Source organism: Neomonachus schauinslandi, chromosome 15 (genome assembly GCF_002201575.2).
Source record: "Neomonachus schauinslandi chromosome 15, ASM220157v2, whole genome shotgun sequence".
NCBI lineage: Eukaryota > Metazoa > Chordata > Mammalia > Carnivora > Phocidae > Neomonachus > Neomonachus schauinslandi.
Window position 1 is genome coordinate 27658275 of NC_058417.1, and position 12059 is coordinate 27670333.

Here is a 12059-nt window from a genome sequence, read left to right on the forward strand (position 1 = left end):
CAGGGGCCAGAATACTGTTGGGGGTGGGGGACAGCCCCCCCCCCCAGGCTGATTGATCATTACTGCAGGTGTCCCCTACAACTTCCCTCCTTCTCTGGGGTTACTCCATGTCCCATAGTTCCTTAGGCTATTGGTTCCTGACTTTTATCCCTTTCAAAGGATCCCCAGAGACTCAGTTTAATCAGAATTTTGGAGGGGTTATTGTCTGTCCCCCTTGGGGACAGCGCTGGCCTAGGCACACAGAGGGAGCTAAGAAGCTCTGGGGTGTGATGCTAAGTTCAGAGGCTGGGCACAGCTCTGGTCTCTCCTTTCCTGTCCCTCTCTCCCATATGAGGGATCAACTTTTGGGCACCCCAACCCCAGTGGGGGAGGAGAGAGCGGTTAGTCTCCCCGGGCGGGGTTTCATCTGCCCCGCCCCCTCCCTGAGCCAGGAGGACATAAAGGCCTAGATTCAGGTGAGCCATGTGGCCAATACCAGGTGAACTTCGGAGGTGAGGTCCTGGGGGCTGAGAGACTGAAGCTAGCAAAAGAGGGGAGCTGTGGACCCCTTTCCTGAGGAGGTAGGTAGGACCCACTGAGGTTGGACTGGAGTGTGAAGGTGGGAGTGAGGGGTCAGGGAGAGAGGGCTGGTGGAGCTCTCTTCTCCCAAATGCACTGCGCACTCTGGACTTGCTGGGCTTCGGGTCTTGTTGCAGAGATGAAGCTGCTGCTCCTCCCAGGGCTCCTGGCCATTCTGGCTGCGCCCCAGCGCTCTGAGGGTGCCGGTCCAGGTAATGGTCAGAAAGAAGGGAAAGGGGGGTGTGTTGGGGCTGGTTCTGAGTCCCAAGGACTCGGTGCAGGCCACCCTGGCTCTGGGGCCCATTCCTGATCTTGTGACCCCTGCTCTGGGCAGCTGTCCTGGAGGAGGTAGAGACCTCAGTGGTGCTGACCTGCATGAAGGAAGCCAAGCGACTAGTGGACATGGCCTACAAGGAGCGGCGGGAGAGGTGGGGTGCCGGGCACTTCCCAGCTCTGCACAAGGCTGCCCCCGGTCTTTCAGAGTGGGGACTTCGTGGGCGGGGATGGAGCCCCCTGTCTATCAGTCTTTGTGTCTTTGGGTTTGAGAACACCTTCAAAACCATCCCTCCCCGTGGCCTTGCCTCTGTGGGGCACCCAGGTCCATACTCTGTTTATAAAGAGAACCCTTTCTCCTGTCTGTGGGTCTGTCTACCCCGACCTGCGTGCTGGCCTGGGGCTAGGGCTCTGCTGAGTGTCACGGCCGCCGCTGTCTCTGGCCTCACCCCTCCCTTCTCCAAGCAGCATCAAGCGGCGGCTTCACAGTGGCCTGGCCAGCCCCATGGAACTCCTGTCCTACTTCAAGCAGCCGGTGGCAGCCACCAGGACAGCTGTGAGGGCTGCTGATTATCTGCACGTGGCCCTAAGCCTGCTGGAGGGGAAGCTGCGGCCTCTGTGGCCCGGGCCCTTCAACGTCACTGGTACCGTCTGCCCTACAACCCCGGTCTCTTGCTCCACTAGTGACCTCGGTCATCTCGCAGTGACCCCCCACCCCCCACTCCTCTCCCGGGTAGTCTCAGGGGCACGGGAGTCTGCTCTCCGTGTCCTCAGACTGGGCCCCCAACCAAGCCTCCCCAGCTTGGGATTGGAAATGGGGCGACACGGCAACCACGCCCCTCTCCCCCCTCCCCCACCCCGGCCCCAGACGTGCTGACATCGGCCCAGCTGAATCTGCTGTCCACGTCGAGCGGCTGCGCCTACCAGGACGTGAGGGTGACGTGCCCGGAGAACGACAAGTACCGCACCATCACCGGCCACTGCAACAACAGGTGCGGCCGGCTGCGGGCGGCCCCTGGGCGGGCGGGCGGGCGACGCCCCGCGGGGCCCCCTCGCGTCAGCGCCGCGTCCTCCCCCTGCAGACGCAGCCCCACGCTGGGGGCCTCCAACCGCGCCTTCGCGCGCTGGCTGCCGGCCGAGTACGAGGACGGCTTCTCGCTGCCCTACGGCTGGACGCCCGGGGTCAAGCGCGGCGGCTTCCCGGTGCCCCTGGTGAGCGCCGGCCGGCGGTGCGGGCTGGGCGGCGGGGAGCGAGGCCCGGCCCGGAGGCGCGCGGGGTCCCAGGCGGCCCCTGACGCTCCGCGGCCCGCAGGCGCGCGCCGTCTCCAACGCCATCGTGCGCTTCCCCACGGAGCAGCTGACCCCGGACCAGGAGCGCTCGCTCCTCTTCATGCAGTGGGGGCAGCTGATCGACCACGACCTCGACCTGAGCCCGGAGCCGGCCGCCCGGGTCTCCTTCGTCACTAGCGTCGACTGCGAGACCAGCTGCCTGCAGCAGCCGCCCTGCTTCCCGCTCAAGGTGCTCCCTTCTTCCCGCCCCGCCGCTGCCTGCGCGGTGGGGAGATGGGGAATCCTTCCTGGAAGCGGCCACCTCCCTCTGTGCCCAGAGTTCCCTCCCCGGCAACTGAGTAAGCCTGGCCCTGCCCACCCACTTGCCTCCGCCTCCGGGCCGAGGAACTTCCCGCCTCCCTCCATCTTCCGCGGGCAGGTGCCCGGTGCTCCGTCCCCTTTCCTCCTCACAGAGGGCCACCACCTTCCCGCCCCCCCACCCCTGGGCGCACATTGCACAGAGCCTGGGCTGTCGGTTGCAGGAGGGCTGGGGGGGACTGGATGGTTGGGGCACAGTAGGGAGAGGAGGAGAGAAAGGAAGGAGAATGGCAGAGAGGGAGAGAGAAGGGAGAAAGGCAGGGGCCAGAGTGAAAGACAGGAAAGGGACAGGGAAGCGGGGGGGGGGGGGGGGGGGGGGGGGGGGGGGGGCGGAGAGCAGGAAAGGAAAAGCAAGAGGAGGCTGAGAGTTAGAGACTGCATCCAGAGAACGGGGGGTGGGGCAGACACCGTGAAGAAAAGGAGGGAGAGAAATGAAGTTTAAGCGAGGACGGGCTGGGCCTCCTCCAGGGGGTCGCACATCCCCCATTCCAGAGTTCTGGTCATCACCCCCAAAGCTCGAAGCTCAGAGGAACTCTGCTGGTGCAACATCAGGCAGTGATCCTCTGTGGGCCTTGAGAGGCCTCCCTCCAGCCGAGGGGGCCAGAAGTCCTGCAAAGCCCTCGTTTTGGTGTCTGGGTCTCCCCCTCTGGTCCTGGGTTCCAGGCTGCTTTGGAGGTGGGATCAAGACCTTGGGGTAGGGAGTGGACAGGAGGAGAGCCAACCAGCCCTGTCTGTGTGTCACAGATCCCACCAGATGACCCCCGCATCAAGAACCAACAGGACTGCATCCCCTTCTTCCGCTCCTCGCCAGCCTGCACAGACAGCAACATCACCATTCGCAATCAGATCAACGCGCTCACCTCCTTCGTGGATGCCAGCATGGTCTATGGCAGCGAGGACCCTCTGGCCACTAAGCTTCGAAACACGTCCAATCAGCTGGGGTTGCTGGCTGTCAACACCCGCTTCAGCGACAACGGCCGGGCCCTGCTGCCCTTTGACAACCTGCATGACGACCCCTGCCTCCTCACCAACCGCACAGCGCGCATCCCCTGCTTCCTGGCAGGTCAGCCCCGAGTTGGAACCTGGGGGGGGTGGGGGGGGGGGGGGGGGGGGGGGGGGGGTGCGGGTGTGCTGGAGCCAGAGGGCCTGTTTTGAGCAGCTTGTGGGTTTGCATTTAGAGAGACTCTGTCCTCACCAACTTCATATTAATCCAGTTGCCTTGGTGACAAGTTGGATGGAGCCAGAAGGCAAACAAACAAACAAAAAACCCCAAACCTAAACTAACAAAAACCAAAAAGCCAACCTAAGAAGGAGACTCAGGGATGGCTGAGGAGCCTCTGTCCATCCCTTTCTCCATCTGTCCTTTTCCCTCTGGACTCTGGCAGAGAGTTGAGTCCTCAGGGACAGGGAACTAAGGGGACAGAGAGCAACGTGGCATCCTCACTCTCTAGAACAGCATCATCCACTGTGGCAGCCACTAGTTACGAGGGGCAATTTTCATTTAAATTTAAGTTAGTGCAAATTAACTTAAATTAAATTTAAAATTCAGTTCCTCTGCTGCACTAGCCACATTTCAAGTGTTCGGTAGCCTCATAAGCTAGTGGTTCCCATATAGGGCAGCACAGATGTAGAACATTTTCATCAATTCAGAAAGTTCTATGGCACGGTGCTGCTCCAGAATATCACCTCCTGTCATCTTGAGTCCCTGTAATAAGAGGGCAAGATTTTAAATTTAAACACCTGGCAGCCCTGGGGATATCGTTGGGGCAGTAGCGGTGCCCAGAAATTTTCCAATTTTTAAAAAAAAGACTCTATTTAATTTTTAAAAAAGATTTATTTACTTATTTGAGAGAGAGGTTGAGAGAGAGAGAGCGCGAGCAAGCGAGCAGGGGAAGGGGCAAAGGAAGAGGGAGAAGCACTCTGCTGAGCATGGAGCCAGATACTGGGCTTGATCTCAGGACCCTGAGATCATAACCTGAGCCGAAATCAAGAGTTGGACCCTCAACCGACTGAGCTACCCAGGCACCCCAAGATTTTATTTTTAAGTAATCTCTACACCCACCCTGGGTCTGGAACTTATAACCCCCAAATCAAGAGTCACATGTCCCACCAACTGAGCAGCCAGGCACCCGTCCAATATTTTTTAATGTAAATCCAGTAGTGGTCCTGAGGCCCTTCCGTTCACATCTGGCCTCCCAGCCTCTCCTCCTGATGGCTTCCGGTGATCTCTCCCCTGGCTGGGCCCTGGCGAGGAGAATCAAGGTCAGCTCCGGTCCACACTGGAGCCCATACTTTTCTGGGCCAGTGAGGAAAGAGTGGCACTCCTCAGCCAGTTACGGCCACCTCCATCCTGGCGTCAAGCTGCATGGCCTGGGCCCGGAGCACTGTGACCTCTGGCAGCTCATGGGATACTAAACCTGCTCTCAAAGAATTTCTTTCCCACCAGCATCAGGAGCTAATAAAGACTAGACCCAGTGTCCTGGGTCCTTTAAAAGGGCCTGGCCCTGACTCTCTGGCCCTTCCAGAGAAAAGGTGGGGAGGACTAGAGGAATTAGAGATTTCACTTGTGTTTTTTTTTTGAACAGTCTCAGATGTGGACTATAAACATCTTTGCCCTAGGCCCCCTCTCGCCCCCCCTCCCAGGAGCCTGAGCAGGCTGCAAATTAGCATGTAGTAAGGCTGGGGATGGCAACTCTGATCAGATGGTAGTGGCTTTCTAGAGTCCTGTGTTGAGAAGGATTCTGAGGTTGCGTCCAGTTCGAGCAGGAGAGAGTGCTGTCTGACATGGGCGTGGAAGTAGGGAGCGCCAACACACATGCTACTTTTTGGCCTTCCCTGCATCAAGAGAGTAACTCAACCAGGCAGTTTAGGGATCACCTACTTTGTAGCAGGCACGGTGTTAAACTCCATATGTCTGTGTGTGAGTTGGGTGGAGGGTCAGATACAAAAAGGCTCAAGCCATGGTCCTCATCTTCAAGGAGCTCCCAGTCTCAGCTACTAGAATGTGGCAAGTCACGTGTCAGCTCTGATGCCTAGTGAATGAGCATCTCCAGCCAGCAGTGCCCCTACACTGAGGGAGAAGTTAGCATGGTGGACCAGGGCCTCAAGGGAGGACCTCCTAGAGGAGGTGTAAGCTGAGCATGGTGTGGAAAGATGGACGGAGAGGAAGTCTGGGTTTCAGACCTTGGCTGGGGAGGGAGTTTCGGTGGAGCAAGTCCTTTCTGATGGGATCTTAGGAATGACAGCAGCTTTTCCTTCCCCAAGGGGACACCCGCTCAAGTGAGATGCCTGAGCTCACCTCCATGCACACACTCTTTCTGCGGGAGCACAACCGGCTGGCCACAAAGCTCAAATGCCTGAACCCCAACTGGGATGGAGAGAGGCTCTACCAGGAAGCCCGCAAGATCGTGGGAGCCATGGTCCAGGTGGGCAGTTCTGAGCATTGGTGATGCCAGGGGTCCGGCAGGCTTGGGATCCAAACATGCCTCTACCACATCCTAGCTGTGTGACCCGGGCCAGGTTAACCCCCATGAACCTCAGTGTGTGCATCCATGATGCTGTAAAGATTAAATGATATATGTGAAAACACCTGGCAGATACTAAGTGCCTGACAAAGGTTACTTGCCTTCCATCCCCTCCTTCCTAGGCTGGCTCCCCTTTCTGCTGTCCTGTCCATCAGGAATGGTTTCGGGAGGGTTAAAGGGGTGGGTCTGAAGTGCCTGGTGCAGAGTAGCTGGTCAGTAAATGCCTTGCCTTTCCTCATCTCCTCGTGGCTCCTCGCTCTGTTACCCACTCACCTCTTCTTTTGGCTCTATCATAGCTCACCCCATCCCTCACCCTTGTTTATCCCTGGGAACTGTTCCTGGTTCTCTCTCCCAGCTTCTGATGCTTCAGCACCCCCATCCTCTCCCCAAGACACACACACACACACACACATACACACACACACGTACGTGCACACCTTTTTCATATCTTAGACTCCGGAGAGGGAGAGAGTTGCAGGTGTGGAGGGTAAGTTTTGGCTTTGCACCAAGAACTAAGTGAGATTCATTTAAGCCTTGCAGAAAATTCCAGACTCTAGAATCTATATCTTCTCTTTGCCCTGGGGGAAATCATCTAGGGTGGCCCTTTTCCTTTTTGCCTCCCCTCCTCCACAAATGCAAATTGAACCCTACCGTGAGCCAAGTGCTTGCTGGGCACCAAGTAATTTCAAGAGAAATGAGATACAACCCTTGCCCTCAGGAGCTTATAAGTTAGGAGAAAAAAAAGACATGAATAACTCAAGGGCAAAGGAGCTATTGACTAACAAAGCCTTTTGTTATTTAATCCTTTAGGGCAGAGGGCAGCATAATTATCTTTAATTCACATTTGAGTAACTGGGGCTCACAGAGGTCCATAACTGGCCCAAGGTCACAGAGCAGGCAAGCCCTGGAGCTCTGGGTCTGCCACTCGGTGCCACTCTGTTAGACCGAGATCCAGTGCAGCGGGAGACAACTCCCTGGCTGTGGACAATGGAGGGACCCCCCCCCGCCCCCCAAGCCAGGAGCAGGCAGAGACTCTGCACAGAGGGTGAGTGGAGAGGCCACTCTGAGCACTTTAGATCATCACTTATTGGGACTTTTCTTTAGATCATCACTTATCGGGACTACCTGCCGCTGGTGCTGGGACCAATGGCCATGAGGAAGTACCTGCCGAGCTACCGCTCCTACAATGACTCGGTGGACCCTCGCATCGCCAACGTCTTCACCAATGCCTTCCGCTATGGCCACACCCTCATCCAACCTTTCATGTTCCGCCTGGATAACCAGTATCAGCCCATGGGGCCCAACCCCCGCGTTCCACTCAGCAAGGTCTTCTTTGCCACCTGGAGGGTAGTGCTGGAAGGTGAGGGGACCTCGGCCAGGAGTCAGTGGGCTGGCAGCTGAGGACATGGTGGGGGTGGTCTTGGCTGCAGGGAGCTGGGGCAGGAGAAATCCTCTTCCATCCATCTTTGGGGACTTTATCTGACTTTCCAGCCTCAGTTCACCTGATTGCTTCTGTATATAATAATAAAGGGTAGGCTGGAGATGGCTCATAGGGAGCTGGCTCCTTCCTGTGTGTTATGATTCTCAGTGACCCAGGAGCCCAGGGGCTGGGTGCACCCCAACTTGCAAGTCTGAATGGCATAATCCCCTGAGACCTCAATTCTCCAGCGAAGACCTGCCCACTGAGGCCACCTTGGCACCAGGAGCTGCATATTCCCAGCCCTCTTCTGCAATCCCCTGACTGCCCCTGGGACTTTTCCCTTACTCCAGTCTGCGCCCTGGATACTGAGCTGGATCCTTCCCCAAGTCTTGTCCCTCTTGTCCCAGGTGGCATTGACCCCATCCTGCGGGGCCTCATGGCCACCCCTGCCAAGCTGAATCGCCAGAACCAAATCGTGGTGGACGAGATCCGGGAGCGGTTGTTTGAGCAGGTCATGAGGATCGGGCTGGACTTGCCCGCTCTAAACATGCAGCGCAGCCGGGACCATGGCCTCCCAGGTGAGGGGCTGCAGGAGCCCTGATGCGCGCCCCCCCCCCACCTCCCACTCTAGGGCCCTGCCCTCTGTGGTGCCCCCAGCTGCCCAAGTGGGCTGGAAACCTGGCTCCATCACATTTCATGTTACTTTGTTTTACATGAACTTTGAGGGGGAAGGGATTATTATCACTTCCATTTTACAGATGAGCAAACTGAGGCTTGAAGAGATTCGGAACTTGCCTAGGTTCTTCTCCAGCCAAGTCAGTGATGGAGCTTGAATTTGAACCCAGATCAGCCTAACCCCAAAGTCTGTGCCTACATTATGGGACAGCTGGTGTGGCTGAACCTTCTAGACACACCTCACCCCTCACGGGGTCTGAGATCTTCAGAGGGGGCAGTGAGATGTTCCTGTTCTTGGACGTTTTAGGAGTTATGGCAGTTTAGGATTTGCCTCACAGTGAGAGAGCAAAGGAAAGAGAGAGGGTCTTGGCCCCTCAGTTCAGGGTTCCCTGGGGGCTTATAGCCTGGGAGAAGCCCCTCAGTGTCCTCCTCTCCCTCATGTCCCTCGGTAGACGGCCACGGTCAGTGTGTTGGGGAGGTGGGCTTTGTGGGACCCTCCCACAGCCACCGCCCCCCCCCCCCGCAGGGTACAATGCCTGGAGGCGCTTCTGTGGGCTCCCCCAGCCCAGCACGGTGGGCGAGCTGGGCACGGTGCTGAAGAACCTGGGCCTGGCGGAGAAGCTGATGCAGCAGTATGGCACGCCCGACAACATTGACATCTGGATGGGTGGCGTGGCCGAGCCCCTGGAGCCCTACGGCCGCGTGGGCCCCCTCCTGGCCTGCCTCATTGGGACCCAGTTCAGGAAGCTCCGCGATGGTGACCGGTGAGGGGCGGCGAGCTGCTCAGGCCCGCTGTGTGGTTGCAGGCCTATTCCCCAACCTCTGGGGGGGCCCCCCACTTCTGCCTGTGAAGTGAGGGGCAGGAAGGGATCCGTGATTTTCCAGGGTTTCCGGGGCCTTGAGGTCGTCCCTCATGTGCTCCGAACCTGTTGGGGGTGCAGCCAGGAGGGACCTGGACCCCTGGTTGTGAAGGAGGGAAGACAGAAAACGCAACTCTTACCTACCCCTTCTCCGGTGTCAGGGTGCTTGCTGCTGAACAGCCCCCAGGGCTCTCCTAGAGTGACGTCACTGTGTCCCTGACACCTGTCATGCCCAGTTCTTACCTAGCCCGTATTGCGCCCTTGGGAAAACTAGAGAAAGGTGTCCCTCTCTGGGTGGACCCCTTATAAACCCACCGCAAGGTTCTCTGCGCCCCCACGGACATGGCCCCCGGCCAGGGCACAGGGCTCCGTGAGTGAGCGCGGGCCCAGCTCCCTGTGCAGCGTGAGTGGGGCCCCAGGGGCCGCCGGGGTGGGGGCAGAGCGGAGGTACCCCGGCAGCCGCGCTCTCCTCCACGCTGTGCGGAGGGCATCACGCGTGTGAAAGCCCCCCCTGCTGTGGTGGCCCTCTTACGTCCAGGGAGCGGCTCGAGCCAGCGGAGGCCCTCCCGGCCGAGGACAGCCTGGGTGCAAAGTCCGCGGGTGTCCCCACGCAGGTTTTGGTGGGAGAACACGGGCGTGTTCAGCAGGCAGCAGCAGCAGGCGCTGACCAGGATCTCCCTGCCCCGCATCATCTGTGACAACACGGGCATCACCACTGTGTCCAAGAACAACATCTTCATGTCCAACACATTCCCTCGGGACTTTGTCAGCTGTAACACACTCCCCGCACTGGACCTGAGCTCCTGGAGGGACAGTGACTAGAGGCTGGGTAAGGGGGTGTGGTGTGGAGCTGACGCCTGGGCAGTCCCCGGGCTGGCCCACGGAGCCCTTCCCTAGGTGAGCGCATCTCTGTTCTGGCTGAGAAGATGAGTGACTAGACATTCATTCGTGTGTGTGTGTGTGTGTGTGTGTGTCTGTGTTTGCTGCCTACGTGAGTATTAAGTACACGGAAGATCGTAGAGTGCACAGGGGAGGAGCACAAGCCTGGAGCCAGATTGCTGGGTTCAAATCCTGACTCTTCAGCTCTCCAGCTGAACAAATAACTCAACCTCCCTTTTCTCGAGAAAACCTTGAGTTTTCTTCTTTGCAAATAAAAGCTGTCATGGCTCCTTAGAGGCTCCATTTGCACCATGTCTGCCCCCAGGGAGCTTATAGGTGACAGTGTCCAGGTTGGCAGAGGTGACCCAGTGACCCCTGGGGGAACGAGCGTGAGCAGTTAGGCTGTGTGCGGTGGTTGAGTTGTGAGCTCAGGGGAGCAGGGCTCGGTCAGTGGCTCCCCTTGTGCTTCCTTACGCTGTTCTCTTGCTTGTTCCCAGGAGCCCACCTGGAGAGGAGGTGGGGCCCGTCGGCCCTTTTGTGCCATGCCTTTGTACCTGACAACTATGATAATAAAGCACCACTGATGGGGATTTTCGCTCTGTCCATGTCTGCTGCAGGGCTGGAGCCTCAGCATGAGGCTTGCTCTGGCTTCTGAATTTGAACCAGTGTGGTCTGTGCCTCGGAAATGGGGGTGAGGGTCTCTGGAAGTCATCCTTTGATGCACACGTGCCAAGCAGGCAGTTCTTAGAAGCCCCTGGGCCAGGTCAAACCGAGCAGACCATCCTGACTCACCTTCCACCCACACCACCCCGGAGGACAGAAACTGTGGTCACCAAGCCCTTACGCTCGTCCACTATTCTGGCAAACATCTGTTGCGGGCTCACTCTGTGTCAGGCCCGTGTCAGGTGCTGGGGGATGGAGGGGACACAATGCTGTCCTGCAGGAGAGAAAGAACAGAGGTGTGATGGGAAGGTAGGCCCTTCCCAGCTGACGGGGCACCTCTGGATCGTGCATCCCCGCAGCCTGGCGCGATGGCTCGGAGGCCCTCGAGACAACAGACTCCTTCTCAGTCCTGGCTTCGTGCAGCCAGTTTCCGAGAGCAGGGACAACAGATGGCTGGGCCCAGGAGGACAGGGCCAGAGCTGAGGGAAGGGAAGGAGGCTATTTTCCAAATAATCTTGCCTGGAGCTTGACCCCTATATCTGAGACTGGTGGATTCCCCCCCTGCCCACCTTGTTCCCTTTCCCCCTCCACCCCCAGCTGGGAACCTGAAGGTGTGCAGGATGCCGAGGCTCATGGACCCATAGGAGCTCCAGGCCACATTAAGACCTCCCATAACAGGATAAACACTCTCCATTTCACCGATGATGACAGGGTAGCCAGAGAGGTGACGGGACTCATCTGAGGCTCGAAGACGTAGGCGCCAGAGCCAGGATGACCGCCCAGGTCTTAAGGCTCCTAGGCTCTTCTCACAGGCTGGCTAAGTGCCTCCCACCCCCACTGCACCAGTCAGGGGACCTGGAGGTGCCGGGTAGGCTGACCTTACCTGGAGGGTCATTTTAAAAGAACACAGTATGTATTAGTTAGCAGTGCAAGGAATATTCTGGAGATGCCCCTTCAGAGGTCTCACAGGCTCCAAGGACTGCCCTCGAAGAAGAGGGTTGTTCCCAGAAGGGTTTCTGGAAGGGAAATCAACTCTAGGTGTAGGGAAATCCAGGCTCAGATGTCCTCCCTGTTTGATCCCTTGACAGCACCCCAAAACCTCTCCCTTGCCTCTCTGGCCATTGTTTCTTCCCCCAGGAGCCCCTGGCCTCCTCCTTTTCTCTGAGAACTGAAATCTCACCACACCATACCTTCTCATCCCACAGACCCATGCACACAACATCTTAGTGGTAAGACAGTCTGCACTGTAGACATCTAGTTATTTGGCAGTGGTTCCAAGGTCTGCCTTCTAGAAGGGAATAGTGTCATTGCCACCGTCTTCAGTCAATCATCGGGTGTTTATTGAGCCCTTGCTGTCGGCTGAGCCTCATGCCGGGTGGCACGGGGGACACTCAGAAGCAGACTGAAGTCTCTGGCTCGAGGAGCTTATAATCTAGTTTGAAAGGAGAGGTGGAAAGCTAAGAGCACAACGACCATGGCCTCAGACGAGACCTGTTGCAGGGAGAGGATCGGTGACATTCCGCAGACAGAGGGCATGGTGTGGGAGCAGCGGGACCCCAG

The 12059-nt window shown here is 57.9% G+C and overlaps 1 protein-coding gene across 2 annotated transcripts; it reads left to right on the plus strand.

Annotated features, from left to right (window-relative positions):
• The first annotated feature begins 431 nt into the window (after positions 1-431).
• MPO (myeloperoxidase) lies at positions 432-10347 on the plus strand. 2 transcript variants are annotated; one of them, XM_044921545.1, is made up of 13 exons: positions 432-560; positions 696-770; positions 893-986; positions 1300-1475; positions 1700-1823; positions 1914-2043; positions 2144-2350; positions 3223-3541; positions 5743-5903; positions 7107-7362; positions 7830-8000; positions 8624-8861; positions 9572-9918. In XM_044921545.1, exons 2-13 carry the CDS (start codon positions 698-700, stop codon positions 9777-9779), a joined length of 2157 nt encoding a protein of 718 aa, XP_044777480.1. In that variant the 5' UTR covers positions 432-560; positions 696-697; the 3' UTR covers positions 9780-9918. The 2 variants fall into 2 exon arrangements, with proteins under 2 accessions (XP_044777480.1, XP_021559772.1); XM_021704097.1 differs by lacking the exon at positions 432-560 and adding an exon at positions 10334-10347 and having other exon boundaries at positions 677-770; positions 9572-9786.
• Positions 10348-12059: the final 1712 nt, after the last annotated feature.